Raw genomic sequence first — 25,445 nt, forward strand, 5'->3', positions numbered from 1 at the left:
TTATTTTAAACTATTTAAGAATCACAAAATATGTTATTTTAACTTCACACCATTTATGTAATAATAAAAAGTAATAATGATATTAGAACGATTTCTGTCTTTCAGATTCATAAAAGTGAAGCTTTAAAGAAAGTTTGTTGAACTACTAACACATTTACAACCTAATCTTGGCATTGTAAATATTGTACATTTGTGAGAATGGCAATTTCGTTTAATATTTAAATCACTATTGATAGTTTCACTTTATGAATTGTAACTATGTACATATATTAACATGTTTAAGTATATTTATTGTATTAATAGGTCTAGGAAAATTATTTTCATATCCAAAATAATGAAACCACTTTACCAAAACGGTTTTGGACAAAACAGCTATGTTAATAATAACGACCTAGACATCGTTAAAATTCGCCTACTTATTCATTTATCACTTGCGAATAATGGCATTTCGCCCACCGTATCAGACAATTAGAATATCAAGGTCACACCAGGTGGATAGATAGGAAGCGAATGGGATTTATATCCATTCCATAAAAAGGCAAAGGTATCGCTGGACAATTTAACGATAGAAACGAGCGAAATTGCGCTAACCGGTCGGCGATAATTGATTTAGAAGTAGAGATGAAACATTTTTCCCACGTGTGCGTTGAGAAGCAAAAAAATAGCAACGAGAACAAGAATAAGAACAATCTTGTCTCGTTTAGCACAATAGCGATTTCTGGTCTTTATGTACGAATCAGATGATCGTTGAGATTTCGATCGTTGAAAAGCGGAACACAATTACAGATAAATTGATGGCGTTTTTGACGCGTGTGTAATTAATTTTTGGGTGAAAATTGCTTACTGTTAACCTTTATCGGTCTAATTCTGAATTTTAATTACACGCTTGTATTTTATAAGCGAATCAAATCCATAAATAAAAAATTGGATTAATAATATTTCATATAATCATACTATAATAGTACGATATATGTACATAAACTAATAAATAATGTTCTGTTGATTATTTTGTGAACTTTTTATATTGAATTTATTTGCCAGCATTATTATTATATAATAATTTTTGATTGTATTATTTTTATTATATAATAATAATGTTCGTTCAACGACGACGACGATATTGCACGTATGTTTTGCTGTTTTTTTAAGCCGCTAAGCCCCTGTGTTACAACAAATTAAAATATGGCCTCACAATTTGTGCAAAATTAATATTTACACAATATACGTGACTTTTAATGCCGTAGTACGTCGTTGTAGTTATCATTAAATATAGAATTCGACTATTGTTGATTCAGGATGACAGTCAAAGTGAAACTGACTGATTTGCTCAAAATTCTAAAATTGGAAGATTGAATGTATCTCCGATTTCTGCAAGTTCGACTGAACTATCGCTATTTTAAGTGAGAAGTGATAGTATTGTTATCAATTTCTGAATGAGAAATCTTTACTAAAGTTCTGGTATCATCTGGTAGTCAAATAAATGTACATCCAGTAGACTTGTTTCGTAAAACTAAGCTGTCGGCCAGTTCACGTGTTTTTAGTTTTAATTTAATATAAAAAACATATATACAATGAGTATAACGAAAAAAAAAGTGCAATGGATTTAGCAAAAACCACAAGAAATGTGTAGATTTCTGTATATAAAAATACATACACCTATTTTTTTGGTTAAAAATCTATTATCTTTGATCTCTTTATTTTTTTCTTCAGATATTGTTAAACAAATTGATGATTTTTTTAATGACCGCAATTTTAAAACAATATACAATAGTAGATCATTTTAGAAAACGAACTTAACCGAGATAAGTATAAGAGCATTTTTTTTTATAAAGTGCAAAATCTTGTAAAAATAGATTGTATTGCTATTATTTATTTGCTGGCTATTTTTTATTTTACTATTCTAATGTTGTTTTATTATTTTTTAAATTAAAATCATATATACCAATTCAATAGTATTCTTATTACTAGTAACATGTTTATAAATATATTATTTTAATTCGAAATTATTAATTTTTTCATTACGATATCAGGACCATCCATAATCGTTGCTTTCTAAAATGTTATTATGAAAAAAATGAAGAAATTTATGTCCTTTGGACATTTTTAATATAAATTATTGACTCGTCGGCAAAAAACAAACGATTTTATACCTAAGCGGACATCTATTAAATGGTATCTATTAACAGTTATAAATAACGAAATAAATTATTAATATATAATTAAATTTCACATATAAGATTTTCTAAATATTTAAAATTAAATTAAACTAGGACATACAAAGTGACATCTTTAAAATATATCAATCTGGTGCCCCTCTGGAGCAAGTAAGTAAGAATCTCTGATTAATGTCTAAAAACCAGTATCTGTGAGATTGAAATAAATGATTATTATATAATTATATATCCGATAGATCATCACAGATTAGATTTTACTAAATTATCTTAACCCAACAGATTAATAACGTGATGAACATTTAAAATATAATAGTTAGGTCGTGCATAGTGACATATATTGATTGTAAGTTTTATTAAATTATTTTTATAAATTAATAAAAATATATGTCACTGCTTTATAGACTTTGATTGTTGATTGTGTTTTTTACATTTTAACTCATAAAGCTAACGTTTCTCATGTTGCAACAGAAGATTGGTAATTAATAAATAAAATTAAACTGTGTGATAGTATATTGTAAATATTTTTACAATCTCTATAATATGTAGGTTTAAAACCACTAAAAAAATTATTCTATGTAATGCGCAATCCATGGATGCTTGGTAACTATTTTTACGGTGTTTACACCGTTGTAACGTACTAGGCTAACAAGTTGCAACGAAAAATTCGCAATAAATATATAAAAATATAATTCTTATATTCGATCCGCGTAAAGCAAATTTGAAACTAATTTTATAATATAAAGATTTTAAAAACTAATTTTGATACAACAATTATGAATGGTCCCGACATTAAAAAGCTTTATATTACTGAGCTTTATATTACGTGTTCCGTTTTATTAAGGAATTGTGAATAAAAAAAATATTCTGATACGAAAATCAGTAACTTAAGTTACAAATTACAACATTTTACCTCAGTTTAAAAAAAATAAAATCTACTCATTCATAGTTTTATTAATTCTTTTATATATTTAGTTATATTTAAAAACTATTACTAAATTAATTCTATTGAAGTTTGATATTTAAAAAAATCAAGATGTTTTATAGTAAATTATATCATTTCACGTTTTATATATGTATGCTATATGAGGCCGCGTAGCGATAAGTTTTACTACTTACATACTTCAACATTTTTAACAAATAATATTATGTATTGTCCGTAATTAAAATATTAATAAGATGAAATATATACTAAAAATACCCCCCCCCCCTTCTGTCCCTTTACCCACCTACCCACAATTACATTTTTTGTGATATAGTTCGTAAACGAAGCACGTGTATTTTTAAATTAATTGTATCATTAAAAAATTATTTGGCTGCTACTAATTATTTAATAAATCCTACAAATAAATATTCAAGAAATAAAATATGAACTATTTTACAACACTTTTTTCTTTAAAATATAAATAGAAAGCTTTTTTAAATTAAAAATATTCTCAGTACACAGAAAAACAATTTTTGCCAATATTTTTATTATTAAAAGGCAAAACTATTGAATTTTACTGTAACATATAAAGTGTTTGACATATTTTATAAAAACTATTTATTTTATAAAGCATTTAATGAAACACTCATATTCTTTAGTTACGACATAATTTTTTTATGATTTGACTTTTTAAATATAAAATATTGTAATTTAGTAAAAATTTTTAGTCACTACTTTTTTGGGTAAAAATTTATTATTATTAACCTTCTACAGTTAAACATTGAATTTAATTACACACTTTATATTTTTTTTATTGAATCGGCAGTATTTTATAAATTACAGTTTTACAGTATTTTACAGAAATATCATTTCTTATTACAATATCAAGGTTACATTTGATTGTGCTAGCTTTTTATTACCACGAATACTATATCGTACAAAAAAATATTATATCTGTGATACAGTCGTTTTGGAATGTTCTTCATTGCTATTAAACGAACAGTTTAATCAGTAATTAAATTACTATGTTAGATTTGAATATGCAGTAAAAAAATTAAATAATCAAATCATGTTTATTAGTAATTAAAGTTAATTCTTTTAATGTTATAAGAAAAGATTATATTTGAGTTCTTACTAATAAAAATGGTTAAGTAACTCTGTTCTTCTCTATAAGATTATAAGTGTAGCCCAGATAATCTACAAATAAATGGAATGTGACATTTTGAAACATTTCGCAATCGCTTTGCTGCTTAGCACGTGAAATAACGTTACGAGCGCAAAGTGTTAAATCGTTGCGTGTCGCCTATTGCTTATTATTAAATTACCTGGGCGTGGAAAAGTGTTAAAAAACACTTTATATAAGTTATGCTACAATTTTTCGTTAATTTGACGTACTTATATAACAATTGGGAAGTAAAACAAAGGGAAATCTAATCGCGATTATATAAAAATATTTAGTATAAAAAATATCGAAGATGTTAAACAGTGGTGGCGGCGCACTGAAAAATTGTCATAACCTCATTTTTAATTATTATTATTACGTAAAACAATTGCCGTTTTACGACCCGCATGCTTTGCACACCGAATCGGAACGTTTACTATCGCAAAATTGCGCAAATAGAAATTGGCCTGAAAGGCCTGAAGAAACGCCGTAAAAATAATCGCGCGATAAGATTGCAAAACCAATCATAGAATCGAGAAGACTATTGTACTACAGGGGGTACAATATAAACGTGACCGTTTGTGCTGTACAAAGTTGGCGTGACCAATTAAAGTGTGAGCTATTCATTTATTTATAAATGATATGTACATAACAACCTTCGGCTCATGTTCATATGTGATGGTCATCTGGAAAATTGATTCAATGTGAAAAATATAAAAACATTGAACGTCTCGAGTTCTGATTAAATGGAACATCGTAAATCACACTTGATAAGGTTTCCAGATAAGATATCGATTTAAAATAATCTTAATAGCCAATTCATAAGTAATTAAATTAAATATAATTAGACATCTGTACGGAATTTATGTTGTGTAGATAATTAGATAAAACATTACTCGATAGATATCATATTATAAATGAATATTTAGGAATAAAATATATTATAAAAGTATTAGCAGTAAGTACATAAAGTAAACAATTAAAATAACAAACATAGCAACAAAAATATTCTAAAAATAAATGGTTCAAGTCTTGGCTAAATATTTTTTTATTATATTTTGCTCCATATCATACACGTAAAATAAAACTATTTTATTTCTGTACATAATTTAAACTATCAGTTGATAATAACAAAACACAGTATCTAAATTAATATGGATATATTTCGTCGAAAATCAAGTATATATTGAAAGCATGGGACACAAAAAAAAACGTATCTTTTATACTTAATTTTTTTGCTTGAAACACGATCGTGCGTTGCTATTTTAAATCATTCACTATTAAGTTAACGAACGTTACTGCAGAAAGTTATATCTTCTGGGATGAATATATATCAGGACCACCCATAATCGTTGCTAGGAAATCAGTAGCGAAAGACTAAAATAGTCGAGTAAAACTAATTGATTTGTTTGCCTTCTCTAGATCTTCATAAAAACAAAACAATATTGCCTATTTAAGTGGTGTTTGAATTGTAAATTCCCTTAAACAAGGCACTTAAAGGTCGGCGCAAAATGCAAAGGAATGCGGTGGATATTTTTTTTTACCAAAACCTGGATTACAGATTTCATAAAATGACGACGTTGCCATTTTTATCTGTAATACTGTATAATAAGATCTGTGTAAGACAATTGTATAAGAGTCTGATTACGCCCCAAATTATCAAAATTAGTCAAAATATTTATGACTGGAAAGATCATTGTACATTTTCTAAATCTAAAATATATTTAAATCAAAAGACAGCATTTATTAATTACTTTTTAAGAACTTCCAACTTCACTTGCACTAATTGGAGCTAAGTGGAATTGACTAAAACAACCCTGAAAAGCTCGAGATAAGTAGCCGCTTTTATGCGATCGTTTGATCTGGCCTAGATAAAGTCACTAAAATACCAAGAGCTTAACCCAATCTTTGGTATGACTTAGAGATTATGTAACGAAGTATTACTGCATATCTAAAGTATTTTTTTAATTTACAAATATATTGTTTGATCTATTTACATTTTTCTCTTAATTTTTTAAACATAGTTAGGATGCCCGCCATTTTAAAACAATATAATAGATCAGTTTGAAAAACTTAACCAAGATACGTATAAAAGATGCAAAAACTCATTATTCATTTTCTAGTTATTTTTTTGTTATTAATCATATATATCATTAATTTTATATTTATTTTTAATTTACTATTTAAAATTTTAATAATGACTTATCTAAAATAAAATCATAAAATATTAGAAAATACAAAATAAAATCTTTAGGTATTTAATTTTCTAAGTAAAAGATTCTCATTAAGCGAAACTATACTAAATCGCATCTAAGAAAGCAACAGCTTTCATTCTTCAACCTTCGAATATGGTCCAGCTATGCGATCACCTGAATTCTAAGAGTTCAAACTGATCTTTAAGAAGACTTGTATACTATGTGACATAGTATTATGGTAAGAACAGACAGACAACTCTTTGTAACCATAAAAATAAACGCGTGCACCCTCAGGCTTTGCAAAATACAATTTTTTAAAGGAATTATTTATATTAACTCTAAAAAATCTAAAAACAAACCTATTTATATCATAGTTATTTAACTATAATATTAACACGCCACAAAAATCTAAATATCTAATCAGTGTTAATGCAATTTATAATGCTCATATGTTAATTTATTTTTAAATCTTCTGCTGTAAGCCCAAAGCGTTACAACGGGGTAAATCTGTACCAACTGGGTAAGTATTAACTAATATGTAAGTATTAACCACCAGACTGAAAGTTTGGTAATCGGTGAAAAATTATGATATGTATTTTAATTTATATTCAATAGATGGTACTTTGCAGCTGGGATCGGTTTTATAAAAGCGCATTTTTATATATAAAATTTCGATGCTGCTGCCGTGGCTCAAACCCACAACCTCAGAGTTACTAGTCTGAAACGTTACGGACTGCGCTATTCCGTTCGTAAATATCTCACTATAAGCAAATTAAACTTCTATAGAAAATAATTTATATGAAAGTGGTACTCACTGTTGTCGTATGGGTGAAGTGATGATCGCGCTTCAAATCTGGTTGATTTTCAGATTCCTGTCGCTTTTCTTTAATACAATCAATCACATCCGGTGCTTTGGAATTTCCAGAGAACATTTTCCTATGAGCTTTTCTAAACTCATCCATCAACGCATCATGCTTATGTTTCTTCTCATCGTCCACTCCTTTCAATATCTTGTTTTTTCTAGACTCTTCCATTTGAGCGATGCATGAGCTTGTTTCTTTGGTTCTCTGTAAAATAAGTAAAATAAATAAAGCATATTAGTAACAAAACATTGGCAATTTTAAAACGTACCTGTGATCTTCTCTGCAGTTCTAAAGCGATAGCGCTGGATAAACTACTGGAAGAACTATTCGTTGCACTACCGCTATCGAAACTGCTATTCGACGGAACCTTTTTCAATGTAGGCTTACTCACAGAGCATTCAATTTTGGTCACGTTATTATTTTCTTTAAATTCAAACTCGCTTCTGTGCACATCTACTACAACAGTTTTCTTGTCTGCTTTAGGAGAAACTATAATCTTTCTATCAATGCCTAAATTCTCCTCGGAAGGCAAAACGTAGTTCGTCTGTATCGTAGTTCCATTTTCTGATAGATTGATTATCGTCCTATTTTGCGGTACCAATCTATCCTTTTCGAAGTTGGTATACACAGGCTTATGCATTTGAGTTTCGCAATAGTCGTTAGCGCATTCAGAGTCGCTCTCTTTGATCGATATCTCTCTGTCCCACTCGAAGTTCCTGTGCTCCCATGTTTTGATTCTATACCTTCCACTGTCTAATTGTGTAAGTCTAAAAATAATTTTGATTAAGATATACATAATATATAAGATTGCATTTAATATACATACCTATCTTCTAGATCTAAACTTTCTTCTTTGACAATTGAAAGTCTTTTGTGATCCGAACTAGACGGACTTTGATCCCCGGTAGCGCTTGAGGCAGAACTGTTATATCCACTCGATTCACCTGGGAATAAATCTAGTCCTGCACCAGTCTTGATCCATAAATCTAAGCGTTTGGCTTGCTTCATCAATGATACGGCCTAAATAAATATAAAAATATATATTAAAATTATTTTTAAATAAAAAACATCTTAATGTAGGGTTGTCATTAATATGATTATAATAAGTTATAAGAAGAAAGAAAATCTCCTTTTTCCTAACTAAGATTGTTATAATATACAATTAATACAGTAAAGATTTTCCTACGCAGAGCCCAATAAAATATGCTTTTGACAATTAAAAAGAGTCTGGTTTCGCTCCGAATCATCGGCATTAATCAGAAGATCAAAGACATTTGACTTTACCAATTTTTCGATAAAAAACTGACGTACTAAATCACTTTAGTACGGAATTTACGTCCGTCACTACATTCAGAATTACCACTTTGCTTCTGATTATATCCGAATTGGCAAGCGGAGCTACGCCAAATTGACCGAGGAAGACGATGAAAATAGCAGCTTTACTTCTATCGTTCGATCTGGCCTAGTCATATTAATCTCTAAATTTAGATACTATGTGGCGCAAAACTGCGTTAAGTTGATATTCAATATTGCAAAAATTATACGGCCAATTTTTAAACATATAAAATTAATTCAATGGATCATTATTTCACTCTTAACTAACTTCATACGTTAAACATGAATCTGGGTGCTTATAATAATAATAGTATATTAAAAATGCTGATGTAATGCAAAATATCTCAACAATGTAATAACGCTTTATATTTCATATTACACAATAATTCTCATCATATTTTATACTAAAATTTAGATATATAATATATCAAATAATATAAAATTAAAATAATTAAATATATGTATTTATTGACATATCTAAGTGAGATTAAACGAATTCCTGTCAAAATGTGTATATAAAAAAAATCTACAATTTACTATCATGCATTTTCTTTTTATTTATTAATTTATTAATTGGTAATCGTCTGTTACAACATGATAGGCGTTAGCCAATGTGTTAAAACTGGGTAAATAGCCATGCGCGTACGATGAGATACATTCCCTTTCGCTCGCTCCCGTGTTAAGTGATAAGGGCGTGCGTTACATGCGTTCCGCACGCCCTTATACTTAACCCGCGAGCGAGCGAAAGGGAATGTATCTCACCGTACGCGCCTGGTAAATAAATAAAAATAGTCTGTAAAGCAGTGACATTTATTTTAATTATTTTAAGCAATGATCAAAACTAATAATAGATATATTATTTAATATACTATGCACGATCTAGCTTAATTTAATTATTCATTACGATATCCATCCGTAAGAATAGGAAAATTTAGGAAAACTTAATCCATTAAAAATATAATTATATAATATTAATTAATTCTGTTCTTTCATACACTATAAACATTAAAAAAACACATTTCGAACCCAGAATTTTCAGGTATTCGTCATTGAAGTTTATCTTATTTACTTGCTAAGGTGCAGTTTTTTAAACCAATTTTTGAGAAATCAAAAATAATATTATATTTCAATATTATAATATGTTGTAGTTTCGTTTAATTTATTAAATTTTGTATAAGAATAAATTATATAAATAGGCTTTGAAAAAAGCCATCTGTTGCTAAATAGAGTTACTATAAAATATCGTTTATGATATTTTTATTAACACCACTCTCCAACAGATGTCTCACAAACAAAATAAATACAACAATCACCTTTTACCTAAACGTTAGCGTTGCATAACAGCAATTTTAGGTAATGATACGTAAAAAAACTCACTTCACCGAACTGTATGTCTCGGAAGTCAATTCCATTGCATTGCATAATTTGATCGCCAGGTCTAAGTCCGGATTCTCTGGCAATTCCGTTTTCTTTTGTGAACTGCACAAAAATCCCAGGTCGCCAATCTGGTCCTTTGCAAATTCTATAAAATCATAAATACTAGTTAAAAAATGTATAAAACGTGGTATTAAAGCGTGTAAATACTGACCCGCATCCTAATTTTGATCTTGAGGGAACGTATAGAGTCAATCGTACGTCCTTTGGTTTATCGTCTTTGATGACTCCTATCAGAGGCGGTGAAGATCTAAGGATTGTCTCCGAATGAAGCATAGTTTCAGGTATCATTCTCCATGTCAAAGGATCGCTTGGTTTACTTTAAAATAATATCGATTATTAGTTTAAACTATTTTTTTGTATTAAAAAACAATTGTTAACTTACTCTTTGACCGGTATCATCCCCACGTCTGTAAAAATAAATAAAAGTAATGTTATTCTTTAGGAAACGTGACTCAGATGGTCAAAATCCGAACCATTACCCTCGACGCGAAGAGTTCAACGGTTGGTTGACCAAGTGTGATGTCTATTTCATACTTGGTAGTGTATAATGTATGTTTTTAAACGCGTTTAATATTTGCATTTTATTTCGCTCTTAATATCAAGTTCAAAGAACTGCTCTATAAAGCTTAATTTGATTATATTATTTAATTAGCATGTGTTTTAGTGGTTTATATAATAAACTAATTTAAAAATAAAAATTATAAGTTATCTAAAAAAAATAATTAAACACAACCTAAATAATAATTAACATTGACATAATATTTAACCTTAACAATTTGTCACGGTTATATTGGAATAAGTTTCTCTGATCTAATTACCTTAAACCAATTAAACTTACCTAACCTAACTGGAAATAATAAAAAAGTAATAAAATTTCTCAATGTAATAAGCATTATTCAGTTTAAGAACGGTTAAAAAAATATTAACATTAGCAAAAATATATAGCATCGTTAATCTAATAAACAACTAGTTCTTGATAAATATAATGCAATAATATTATTATTTATTAAAGAACGTCTAAACGGAAATGGCATAGCTAAGTACTAGACCACAAGAAAAGCAATCGATAGAGTAATTATTTATTCAATACGAAATTACATATCAGAAACGATACCAGGAAAATTACGAATGAAAATATTGTATCAAAATTGCTTTCTTAGAAATATTTGGGCAACATTGTATGGATTATTATTTATTGTATTAGTAATTCTTTAAAAAATGTTACTCACGTCTGACTTTGAGTTTGAGGTAGTTGAGTCCAGAGATGAGGTTCAGTAGCTCCTTGTGCAAAGCGTCTCCAACCCTGAAGCCATTGACCCTGACCACTTGGTCTCCGACCTGAAATTTATGAAACATAAAATATATAATAAAATTAGCAAATAATTGCAAACGATGTAATAAGTGACGAAAGCGTTAAAGACGTCCGTCGGCGTAAGATCATTTGTCACAATGTTGACAGACAATGGGTTCTGGTAAATATTAGACATAGTTTCGTATTGTTTACCGAACAAACGATGGTTTTCCACACAAGCCGGCAAAAACGTAAGGCAATTAGTATGAGAGCTGTGCGATTCTGTCCGTAGAAAAGGAAAAGAAAAAACAGTCGAACAGAAATGATACGCATTGTTTTAATGTGAATATTAAAATTACACTAATTATAAAGGCATTCATAAGCTACTGAAAAAGTCGTAAATGAGTTAGATTTTATTGAAATAATCTTCCATAAAATATATCGTGAACATACTTGTATTTATTACTTAAGTAATTAAATACTTCAACTGATTTTAGTCGTATCATTATTTTTTTATAATAATATATAAATATCGTCAAATTTTTAATCAAAATAAAATCATTTTCATTACATATTAAATGATAATAAATCGCTACAAATTATTAACATACATTTTTAGTATACATAGTATATTGTGTGCTAACTTATGCAATTTTTTCGGTTACATGAATAAACAGAATTTATCAAATCAGAACTGTGACAAAACAAAAGAACAAAACAAAAGAACAAACAGACTTTGAAATTCAGTATAGACTTCATCGACTTAGATTTTTGGAATCGAAGGATTCTGTCACTGCTTTTGATGTTATTGAACATGGAACGACGCGAACAAAACCCGTGTTCTTGGTCTACTAGCGCTTGCTAACAGTGATTGTGAATATATGTTTCTATAAAAAAGTATATCAAACAACTTATTAAGTGCCGAAGAAACGGTGATCAGTTTGAAGTTTTCGATACAGGATTTATCACATTTTATTTAGATAGTGGTGACTTTCGTACGTCTCTACAATCATAAATCATCTTTTAACTAATCTAGAGAAGAAAACTCAGCTTTGAATGAATCACTATTTCTGCGTGAATAAATAATAAATATTTCTACTAGTGAAAATATAATTTATCTAACATATATTATATATAATGAAATTATGAAATTATGTTGGGAAAATCTGTACCAACTGAGTCAATCAGATATAATGAATAAATTTATACAAATTCGAGTGCCGCTGTCGAGGCTCGAACCCGCAACCTCACAGTTACTGGTCTGAAACGTTCCGGAATACGCTATTCCGTCCTTACATATATTTTGTTATATTTATTATTTCTATTTAATTATATTTTAGTATTTATAAAACTGTGCTTGCCATACGTATTTTTAAATAATTTAACTATAGAGGGTGATCCAACTTAAAAAACACAAATTTAAGGATATCTTTGTTTTTTTTATAATCGAACATTTTGTGTATTTTATTAATTTTAAAAATAATATCAAGTAAAAATCAACCACTGGATCTTTTGCAACAGTCGAACTTTTCGATGTAACTTGGCTATAACTTGGCGGATGTTGGTTTTTAGGTGCTCTAACGTTTCGGGTTTGTTGGCGTAGACACGATCAAAGTGTAATCCCATAAAAAAATCTAACGGCATTAAATCGTATGATCTTGGCGGAATTCATAAATTGTATATTTTTATTTATATTGTAGTAAATATACATTGACAATAAAAACATAAAAAGATAACTTAAAAAAATCATTAGCAGGGTCAAAAAACGAAATAATCGAGTACATGCAGAAGAATACAATTTTTATTATTACTTGATTAACATTATCCGTAATTCATATTAAATGTAAATAAACTTGGTTTTTTTAGTGTGCTTTTGTAATTTGATAAGCGTAAGTCTAATGCGTTACAATTGGTAATGGGTAAGTCAATCAGACATAATAAAAACCTATAATAAAGTATTATATAATCATCAGACTAAAATTAGTATATGCAATATATTTTATAATTAATAGATATCATATAATTTATAATCAAAAAATTTAGTCTGCTGCCGAGGCTCGAACCCGTGGCCTCTGGAATACTAGTCTAAGACCTTACAGACTACACTATTCGAACTTTAATGACTTGATTAATTAGAGAGACCCGGAATCTTCATAAAAAGTACATAAACATAATTTTATTCAACGTCAAAGCAAATTAATTTTTCAAATTGTGCGCAAAAACATTACAAAAAACCAATAAATAATAATTAAATATAATTTAAATATTTTGGCGGGGTTCTAAAGAATAAGAATATTATTGTGGATATATAGAAAAAGAGAATTTTTACTAGTGATTATTTTACTATTACTAGAAAACGGTTTTTGAATATATTTACATAAATAGATCAGAAATTGGTTCATCAGAAAGAGTATATAAATACAACATTACCAGACGTAAAAGCGATTAAATTTGTACTTATAGCAAACTCGTATTATTAACCCTTGCCGCTCGTAAGGTGCGTGAGACGCACCATCGCTTGGGTCTATATTACTCGTAAGGTGCGTCAGGCGCACCATTTCAATTAATGAAATATAACGTCGATTTTTGAGTATTTCTTGAGCATGTTTTGAATGGCGTTTTTGCAGTGTTGTAGACAAGACTTTCAAGAAGCATATCTTATCAAAAAAATGTCATTTTTACTTGAATCAAGCCGAGAAGAGCTCATTTATCGCGATAAGTCGGGGTTTTTTTGATGACTAAATGCAGATGTGCCGTAGATTTCTTCGAAGGCAATGGTTGGCGATCGTCCTTCGGTAGACACGCGTCGGTGACATTTTTATTACCTATTGGGTTTTTGACAGAGTCTCGGGTGTGCATAATTTGTGTCTAAGTAAGACTATAGTGATTAATAATTTTGTTTTAATTACTTATTTTTTCATTTTATTGTGAAATTATTTTTTTAAATTTTATTGTAAAAAAAACAGTGCTATCGCTGAATATAGTGATTGTAAAAATAAAAAAAAATTTTAGTGAAATTTTTTTTATCTTTACAATCACTATATTCAGCGATAGCACATATTAGTAAAATATTAGTAAATAAGGTATAGATAAATTCATATAGGATTAATAAAAACATATTTCAGCTGGGCCCTGAAAAGTGACGATGCAATTTTTTATTTAGTTTGCGATAGCATTTCTGATTATTGTAAGCTTTGCAGAATCATAACGCGTCAGACTTGTTTAAATTATCTAAGCAGCTTCGTCGAAATCGCTTCTCAAACTTTCAAATTTCCCAACACAATATATGACGCATGTTTCTATTGATTTGATAAATTTCCCGGAAAACTCTCTTTATTTATTATTTATATATATATGCTGACAATTATCGAATAGTAATTATCTCGGTTCCCATGAGCTCATAATTGGTTTCTTGGATCCCTCGAGAGACGTTAGTGTGTCGCTTTCTTGTCTCAGGCTTCCTATTCGCGATTCATCATCGTCTCTCCGCAGGAAGCCGCCGGCATTCGCTGCATAGGCAGCTGCCTAGCTCGTAGGCAATTTGCCACTTTTTGCCAACCGGCCCACTTGTTTCGCGGCCCTGCTTAGGAAATAAAACAGCCGACAAATCGAATCGCATTCCCCGACGAGACGAAGGGCGATCCGGTCCGCTTCTCGAACTGTGGCGCGCGCGATCGAAACTGGTTTCGCGTTGATTTATCTGCGAAACAGCCGATAAAGCATAGATGTACCAGTACAGCTGTGCATTCCACTCTAGGATCGAGATGCAGATATCGAAGCGTGTTATCCTATATGCACCGATGAGTTAAGCTTCTGTTCTGTCTGTATGTCCACAATTATTTAAAAAATTATTGTCAGGTTAAAACACAACTTTCTCCATTGTATTATATACATCTTTAAGATGATTTATAGTAGAGATGAGCATCATTTTTAGGTCTGCCGTTTACTTGATGTTTAAAAGATCGTGAGTGATCAGGTCTACTTCGATGCTCCTCCAACTATTGTGACTAGCCAGAGTAATATTTTCCTATTCGAAAAACGTATTGTTGTACAATCAAAACTTGAGAAAGAAAAACCTAATGAGAATCAACAAAATAACAATTGGAAAAATAAATTGAAAAACTTTAAAAATAAAATAAGTTTTCCATAATTTGTTATAAGAATATCTAACAATTGTAAAAGCAGTCCTTTTAGGATAGCAGACATTTTTGCGATAAAGGGTTTTTTATCATAACTGATATTTAAAAATAAAACAAGCACTTTAAAGAAACAGATATCACATCTATCTACCGAGAAAGTAATTTCAAAACTCTTGCAAAAATAATAATTTATAGTATTAATAACTTTGCATCCGCAAGTTTTAAACATTATTTTAATTTAATCATAATGATAATGCATATTATTTATATTTATTTAATTAATACAAATAAACTTAAATCAACGTTAGACTCTTCGGTCCAAATGCTTTTCTACCAATCTCTAAGTGTCCAACCTCGGAGGGCACCCCGACAAAGCCGCGCAAAGTCAAAACAAAGTTCATTTTATAACATGGTTTTTATTTATTAATAATTACAAATATATATAGGAAAAGGGAGGCGTCTCGCTACCGCTCGCGCCGACTTTCACTGTAGAACCAAACAACCTAACCTTTTTTTAATGATATTGTATTGATTTATTTTCATTTCGGTATATTTTGTAACTGTCTAGCATCATCCAATCTATGACTAACTGTTCAAAAAGCGAATCACTAGTGATAGAGCTGTCCACAAAATAAAATAATTAAAATTAAAAAAAATCATTTTCTTTCATTTTATTCAATTTTATAATTTTGATTTGCGCGGAAATGTCGGCGCGGCTTTATCGTCGCGGCAATGTCGGGGTTGTATTGCGCGGGATTGTCTTACGCGGCTTAGTCGGCGCGGGATTGTCCGGCGCGGCTTTGTCGGGTCCCCACCTCGGAGTTACTGAGCTTATCTTTATATTTTTATACTTTTGAGTTGGCCGTTTTGTAAATATATGGATCTAAATTTGCAGACATTTGATTCGATAGTTTTGAAGACGTTTTCTGATGTTGTTTTAAATCAGTCAGAAAGTTATTTACTTTTTAACTTATTACCAACATTTATAAATTATTTATACAATATCAAAAATAATAATATAAGAATGAAATAACAGAAATTTAATAAATAAAACACGTAACTGAAAAGTCGCTTTCTCCAAATTGAACAATTCGTATCAAATTCGTTGGTATTTTATCGGAATTCTAGTGGAAACTACTTACTAAACATATTTTGAAATATCAATGGTTTATGAGATACATTTAAAGTTCATCTTTAGTGTATTTGTTTTTGTTTAACGGATAGAAATGGATAGAATAGGACCTTTTTTAATTATTTCTATAGCATTAACGGTTCATGCGAAATCAGCATTCAAATTGTACGTTTTTTTGGTCCACTATATATGGCTTTTTAAGTACTCGTTGGTCGTCAATGAACGCATTGAATGAAGCTACAGTACATTGAGCAGAATCAATGTCAATTTCTACAGTCCACTCTAGAAATACATGATCTCATCGATCGAGACAATACACCTGAAATCGTGATCGTGCCGTACGCACGAGACAGGCATTTGGCGGTCAAGGGCGGAAGTAAGAGTGCGTAGCAATAATTGAGAAGAAATGTGCACGAAGTGGAAGAAGAAGTGGGTCCGTCGAGTGACCGAGATTCGCGTTGACAGGTGGAACTTTCGTCGAAAGCACGCACTGGGTCACCACTTTTGCTCGAGTCGAGGCTTTGATGGGAAACGCACACATTGTTCTTCATCATCAACATCATCAACCGTGCAATATTTTCATTAATAACATCCAGAAGAGAATAATATAATGCATCGAGATAGTGACCCGCTTCTCATTTACTTTCTTCGCAGCCGTGGGAACTCGCCTACGCCCATCTTCATATCATAATCAATTAAAGTGATGACCCACAATAGGTGTGACAACTTGTGTATACGTAACTCGTCGATTGGTGCGTGTATTAATGTTCCAGAGAAGAGTCACACGAGCGAAAAGATCGCGAATCACTGGCACGTGGCGTAAAGTTTTCATTAAACGATAATTAAACGCAGACTAAGTGCGTGGTTGTGAAACAAAACTAATTTTAAAATTTAAATATGAAAAATAAATAAACTATTTCTTGGTAGTAATGTAATCCATGTTTTAGTTAAATCACTGCGAGAATTCTTAATTTTCGCACATTTATATTATTGCTAAAACCACCTAAAATAAAAAAATATTAATAATAATATTTTCAATAGCACCACATGGAATATTATAATATAATGAACCATAATAGATTAACAAAGAAATTAGATGTGACGATTTAAAAATACAATAAAGTCGCATTTTTTAGATATCATCAATTATTATATATAATTTCTAACAATATTGCGTTGACAAAATACTAAAAAAATAATTTTATCATATTAGTTGATTTTGGCTTTATTTATAAATATAATGTTTGATGTATAAAATCTAAATTTGTAGTGTGGCACGAAACCATATGCAGAATTTCATCATCAATAAGTTTTTTTGCCTGATATAAATTATGCATTAGTTTCACATCTTGTTACTAGGTTTTTTGTAGCCCATACATAATTTTAATCATACTAAACCCGTTGTTATTAAATTAGCTCATAATTTTCCATTTACATTAAGTAATAATTCCCAGAAAAATAATACTTTTTAGGCAAACATACTATATTATTTGTTGTTATCGATAAAAGTTTGTGAGTAATTTTTAGATTAAATATTTATGTTTTTATAAACACACAACCGATTATTTTATTTATTTTTTTAGCTGCGGAGCGTCACTTCTATAATTTATTGACGCTTCGCGTACTGTATGATACGTATGTTTGTAGCATACTCTTTTTATTTATTTTTTATTATTAACAATTTATTAAAACCCTAAAAGTTGAGAGTACTGTATTCACACACTTTTTAGCTTCGGTACCTCATGACAGTGAGAGACCGACCACTACAATAGTAATTCATAATTTCACAAACAAATCATATAAAACGTTAATAAAATAATAAATTAATATTAATTCTAAAAAGTAAAAAATTAGATTGTGGTAATCCAGCGGTAATTCAAAAATCAGAAAATTGAATTCTTACCAGTTTTTTATGATAACATCAAAACATCAGATTCGATACGACCAGTCCGTACAAATAGTACAAAAAACCTAGGATGTCTAGGAGCCAGGTAAAAGTTTACCTTAAAGGCCACCCACGTGGCGTTTTATCAAACTCGCCGACACGTCGCTCGTTGATTAGAGCGATTTTTGGTCGAGAGTATTCGCCCACTTTTCACCCATCTTGTAATTATTACAGAGCCTCGGGCGCCGAATCCGACCAAAGTGAAATCGTCCGTAAATAATAAACAAAACATTTTTCCGGCCTACGTAACTGACCGCGAAAGCCTTTCTTCTTTCCACACAGCCGCAAATTATAATAATCATAAAAAATCTTAATCTCGCGGTCATAGATAAACCATGTATTTTATTGGCTCAAATCACCACGCACACGATAATTTGTTGCGCAGAGAAACTTTTAACTTTTTGCACTATGTACATTTTTTTACTTTATTAAAATCGTGGTTAAATTACGCGCCTCTTTTGTGGAAATATTAAACAATGGGTTTGACCTTCGGGATTCAATAGACAAATGTTGTAACGATTTTCCGCGTTTTAAGAAAAAAATAACAATTATAATTATTAGCATACTTCGTATTCTGGGTTAGAATTTATTGTAATTTGTTTGAAAGACATTGTATGCAAGTAATTGACGATCAAGTATTATAGCCAAATTTTTAACGCCACTCAATGCAGTCTTGTGCTATTCAATATGGAGATAAGTATGACACAAAATATTTTTAATCTTGTTAGAATGTGTATTCAAACAATTTAAAATTTCAATAAGTGTGACAATTTAAATAGCTAAAGCAGTAGTTATAATCAATTCTTTCTGGTAAAATGAAGCAGAATTTGGTTTATATATTATTAAAATTTGCATCAGTGATAATATATAATTTTAATATATATTAGGAGCAAGAAAAAGAGTTTTAAAAGCTTACAATACATGGAAAATTATACGGTTATTTTAGTTTTCACGTTTCATTTTTCGATATGATTAATTTTATTTTTTGAAATATCAGCGAATTTTAATTTCTTTAATATATTACTTTGAGAGCCCTTTTATGTATTAATAATATTTATTTTGAGATAGAAAAAGCCTTTTTTTATCTGTAATTAGTATTGCTATATTATCGTATTTTTAGCTACTTGTGACTACATATTAATTTGCTTGGATTTCAGTTCATAATATTCAGTGATGGTAAAATAAATTGCTGTAGTAAGATTTTAGCGATTTATTTTTATTATAATAATGCGATTTTTTTATTATAAGTGATTAAAATGTAACACGAAACTATAATAAATCATTAATGTATTAAATGTATAAGTTTTTACTACAAATATTTATTAACCTGATGCATTAATGTCAAATATGTTATTAGTTTTTTGAGTGCTGTAAATATGTATACGATTATGCAGTTTATTTTGTTATAGTAGTAGTAAGTTTGACATGAAACTTTGAAATATAATTTTTTTACTGCAAATATTAAATTATCTGATGTAAATTGTGCGTTAACAGTTTTTTGTATTCTATAAATATACTTAACTGATTATTTTATTTTTTTGTAATATTCGATTAAATTTTGACATAAAACTATGACATGTCATTTCTAAATTACAAACATTTACTTTATAATATAAGTTTATTGTATTTTAAATATAAACATTCTTTGACAATTATTTTATGCGATTATGTTATTTATTATGTTATAGTAGATTCAGTGGCGTAGCTAAGGTATTTGCCGCCCAGTGCGATCCTTAAAATTGCCGCTTCCCCCCCCCCCATATATTTTTAAATCAGCATTTATTAAAATAATAAATTGGTTATTATAAAGCTCTTGTTATTCGTGGATTTATATATGTTTTAGTGCATTCAGAATCACACTGAACAATCCCATCGCGAATATGCCACCCCCAAGCAAGTGCCGCCCGGGGCGGCCCGCCCCCTCCGCCCCACCATAGCTACGCCACTGAGTAGATTTTATTTGACACAAAAGACAAAACAATAAAATAAATTATGCACTGATTTTAAATACATATGTTATTAGTTTTTTTGTAAGCTATAAACACACTAAAACTATGTTTTTTATTTTGTTATAATATAAATAAGTTTGACGCGAAACTATGATATATCATTTCTGGATAACCATTTTTTTATTATAAATCTGGCCATTATGACTTCACAGGTTTTTCGAGCAATAATTATACATAAATGCACACCTAAATATATTTTTCCAAGCTCGTTGAGAAACTGGATGACTCGTGCAAGAGAGGCGTTTTTAAGCGCTGATGTCCTGGCCGCAACAGGCAAGAATAAGGGTAGTGATTGCGACTATTTAGAGCATTGGCGGGAAGTGTCAGTTATTTACTAACTTTATAAATTGTATATATTATAATAACGTTTATTTAATGTTGTTAAATATTTTTGGCAGCAAATAGTTGCATCAAAATAATTTATTCTTTGCAATAAAAATATAAAAGAATTAAATCGACTATGCATATAATCTAAAACTAATTAGAGTAAAAGATTTTAAAAATTACTATTAAAATCGAATATTATATAATTTTAACACATGTGGTTTTTGTGTTAGTAGCGATTTAATTTATCAGCAAATTTACTTTATTTTGTTATAGTAAATATTAACGCATATATCATTTCTGGATAATCTTCTTAAGTTTTTACTTAAAATATTTACATAATTTTATAAATTATATTAAAATTATGAAAAATATACAAAAAAAATATGTCAATAAATATGCAATAACTGGTATAAAAATTCCTAGTAACAGATTATGCATTTATTTTAAATCTGTTATTATTATTTGCATAGCCCATTTAGTTTTTACATTATAGTCGGTTTAATCTTCCAAGTTTTTTGGTTCCAAAAATATTACAGATACTAAAATAAAGGTATTTGCCATATAAATAAAAACTATACATTATAAAATATTTTTTATAAACATTACTTTTGAAATCTGAATAATCTTGAAAAACAGTCTCGAATCTATCCCGAAAATATTTTTAAAATGTGCCATTTCAGTAAAAACCTATCGAAATATATTTTCACTGGTTAATATATATTTATACCAGTGAAAATATAAATGATCTGGCAGATGCTAGTACAGTTGTATAATTTCAATTTTTTTTGTATGTAGTAATATGTATATTTAAATATGTATCATTTTTTATTTACATGCGATGTATAAATGTTACAGTGAATGTGTATTTTTAAGTAAAGTTATATTTTCACTAGTAAAGTCAAAATACATTTTCACCAGTAGATATATATTTCTACTAGCGAGAATACAATATAACTGATGAAAGCGCTAATATCCTCCTCTAAAATGTCCATAAAACTCAATTTGACAGTTGCGAAACGTTGCTGTTCAAACCCAAATATAACCTAATGAAAGTACTAACACTAATTATAGTTTTAGAACTTTTATTAGGTCAAGTCCGAAATTCAAACTAAGCCAAATTATCATCAGGGGAAAATAAGCGGAAAAATAAGTACAGCATTTCACATATCGCTCCATAGTTTGTCTGCATTTCAATATTAACTATGTTTTAAAAATATGATAGCTATCCTTACCGATATTACTATATACTTTTAATATATGAAGGCTGATCAAAGTATATTCAAACCGAATTTTGGTCAATAGGAGAGCGCAAAAACAATTATCACTTCTCAGAAGGCAAAAATTCACGTCAAAAGCAATAAAATCGTGTCGGCGTCGTCGCAGTGGGAACGCTCGGTAACGAGCGTTCCCACTGCGACGGCGACGGCACGATTTTATTGCTTTTGACGTGGATTTTTGACTTCTGTGAAGCGATAATTGATTTTTGCGCTCTCCTATTGATCAAAATTTGGTTTAGATATGCTTTATTCGATTCTCACTCGTAATATTGTTATAAAAAAATTTAATACAAGCGTTTTCACCGCAAAGGCACGATTTTGACTGGAAAATTACTATATGGCAACACTGAGCAAAAAATAACACACGACTAATTATCAAGTAAATAATGCCTAATTAAAATATTTCGATGTTAAAAAATATATAAAGTGCCATTTTTGTCATGAAGCCCAGAATCATTGTTTTCCCAGGGCCTATAGAATAAAGTATTACCGAATTTTTTTATGTTACTTTCAAATTCGTTGTTCAATCCACCTCACGCGAGATTGGTGTGGTTCGCTCATAATGGATATTATGGTCGTATCTGATGATTTGAGCGTTGCCTTGACCGCTAGATGTTTTTATTGGCGACCGAGTGAAAGTCGATCATCTAGTTTCTACTCCACGCCCTTCGAAACAAACAGGTGTGTCTATCTATGTTCATATGTGTGTATGAGTGTATGACCAGACATACGAGTTTCGAATTTACTCTCACCATTTTTTGCCACCCCCATCATTCTTTCTAACGCTCACTCGCTACTTTACCAGACACGAATGTCCAGACCAAAAGCTCGCACTGACCAAACGTGGAGTCAATTGGGTCAGTGGAGATATGCTGTAAGTAAACATGTTTTGCTTGTTTTGATCTTGAACTTATAGAGTTGGTTTTTAAGGTAAATGCTTAAAGAGAAAAAGGATTAACTTCCGTACAACTATTTTATGAGAGTGACATTCTTAAGCTATGTAAAAGAACTACGACAAATAAATATGAGAAAAAGTAAGATATCTCTTAAGCTAATAAAAATATATACATATAAACGGTTATTACTAATACTAATTGTTCCATAAAATTAGTTATTAGAAATAATAAGAAATTGCGTAGAATATTTTAAATCATCACGAGTTTCAGGCTCTTAATTTAAATTATGCTTCGCTAGTGAAATCACTACAAAAAATTACTCAATATTCAATTTCTAATCAGCATTAAACATTATTTAAACCTAAGTCAATATTGCGTAAGTAAGTATTAATCAATAATATAAATAGTATAAGGTAATAATTATATAAATATAATTATAAGTGTAGTCGCAGTTTGCTTATGATAAATATAGCAGTTCATGAACACCGATTTCTTTCCGGTCTAAAATAATCAATTACATATAGTTAAATGAATTAACTCATTCATAATTTCACACATAAATATCGACCAGTTTCTTACGCACAGCCGCAAATTACAGTTGCACTTTCATCTCTGTCTATTATGCTTCTAGATTTTTCTGGCGATCATCATCATCATCAATGGAGACTTTCTATTAACCTTTTGCGTATTAATCATGCGCAAAAGCACTCGTTTTTCCGGTCGAAATTTTTGCGCAGTACACCTTTTTTATTATATATATATATATAAATATTGCGCAACATCGTTATGTTTTTTTTTCACAAAAAAATTTCTCTTAAAACGATTCTCTATAGATATTTTCGACGATTTCGCCTATCGAACAATCGCATTGCGCAACCGAATTAACAAGTAATAAAATGTAAACAATGCATCTGCTCTTACCCAGTTACATTACGTTCACTTTAAGTACGTAATTTACTATTTTCTCATAGTAAACGCAAAATTCGCAGATAATCTATGAAACCTTTTAACGGCGTATTTGCGGTTACCCCGCGCGTCGATGTCTCTTGAGAAATCCGCTACTCTAACTAACAAATCAACTGTTATGATACAATAATTAGATTATTTTCTACTGCATATATTCCTTATTTATTTAATAAAATAACTATCGCAAATAATTGTAAAATATTGATCTGGCACTATTTATATGTATCGACTTTTCAAGAGCCCTTCTTTATAAATTATTTTTAATATTACAAAAAAATGTTTCTTAAATAAAAGATCTTTTATATAAACATTTTTTAATCTATATTATTTAAATAAATAAAAATATCTAGTCTCTACTTATTGCAAAAATGTGAATCAATTATCGTGCATTCATTTCTAATACGTTTCTCTAGAATAATTTTTACCCACAATGTTTACATGAGAAATGTTTGCCATTTAAAAAAAATCTTTTTCTTCTTTATAGCATGTGGCTAAATCAGCTATCAATAATTTACTTCATAAATAGAAGTGAATCATTAAAACTGTATATCCACTCTCTTTATGCGCACTTCTCAATCAACTTTTTTGTGTTCACATATTATATTTTCTATTTTTAAATTAAGAATTTATCTAATATAATTTTTAAAATAATACTTTAAATATTAGAGTTGCTTTTTAAATCGTCAATATATAACTCATACATCCAATTTAGCTTTAGAGCTGTTTTTGGTATATTGTTAACTAGAAATTTTTACATATAAGTCAATAATTTTTGGTTTATTCGTACATATATTATATATAAAAAATTGTTTTATTTAGAATATATATTATAGATAGAAAAATATTCTATATACAGTGTATATTCTCTGAACTTTTATGTTTAACCATACTTTATGACCTTTTTACATAAGCAAATATGTTTGCTTATGTAACATTTGTTATAAAAAAGAAGAGTTTTAATAATGAGCTTTTTCGACTTTACTATATTTTTCCAAGTGCATTAATAATAAAAACTAAACTAATTGCAACCATAACATTTTTATTTTTTTTACTGATTGCAAAAAAATATTTTCCAAATAGCACAAAAGACTCTTTGGTATGAGTAAAATATTTCCTTCGCGGAATTAAATTTCAGATAAAAGTCAGTATCTTACTGGATAATTCAATGTATTTTAAACGATCGATAAAAGCACAATAAATTCACATTAACTGAGAGATGTCTTGTCTCTTTGACGCAAAGACTTGCTAAAAGCTTATAATTACTTCATTCACTACATGATAATGCTTTGTTACATCAAAATAACAAATCCGCATTTATAGAATGCAATTCATTAAAGAAACGATTTTTATGACATATTTAAAAGAAGAAAAGCAG

General features: G+C 29.4%; 1 protein-coding gene across 3 annotated transcripts in view; it reads right to left on the reverse strand.

The window, feature by feature from the left end:
- LOC148233490 (uncharacterized) overlaps positions 1-25,445 on the reverse strand; it is a 63,962-nt gene that overhangs the window by 12,394 nt on the left and 26,123 nt on the right. For all 3 annotated transcript variants that reach the window (XM_088189724.1, XM_088189723.1, XM_088189722.1), the window contains exons 3-9: positions 11,318-11,426; positions 10,471-10,495; positions 10,240-10,404; positions 10,029-10,173; positions 8,143-8,336; positions 7,585-8,083; positions 7,269-7,520 (exon numbers count right to left, since the gene is read on the reverse strand). In XM_088189724.1, coding sequence (XP_088045850.1) covers positions 7,269-7,520; positions 7,585-8,083; positions 8,143-8,336; positions 10,029-10,173; positions 10,240-10,404; positions 10,471-10,495; positions 11,318-11,426 — 1,389 coding nt within the window. The remainder of the gene's footprint in view (positions 1-7,268; positions 7,521-7,584; positions 8,084-8,142; positions 8,337-10,028; positions 10,174-10,239; positions 10,405-10,470; positions 10,496-11,317; positions 11,427-25,445) is intronic.

Source organism: Plectrocnemia conspersa, unplaced genomic scaffold (assembly GCF_051122295.1).
Source record: "Plectrocnemia conspersa isolate PC_06_02 unplaced genomic scaffold, ASM5112229v1 ptg000008l, whole genome shotgun sequence".
NCBI lineage: Eukaryota > Metazoa > Arthropoda > Insecta > Trichoptera > Polycentropodidae > Plectrocnemia > Plectrocnemia conspersa.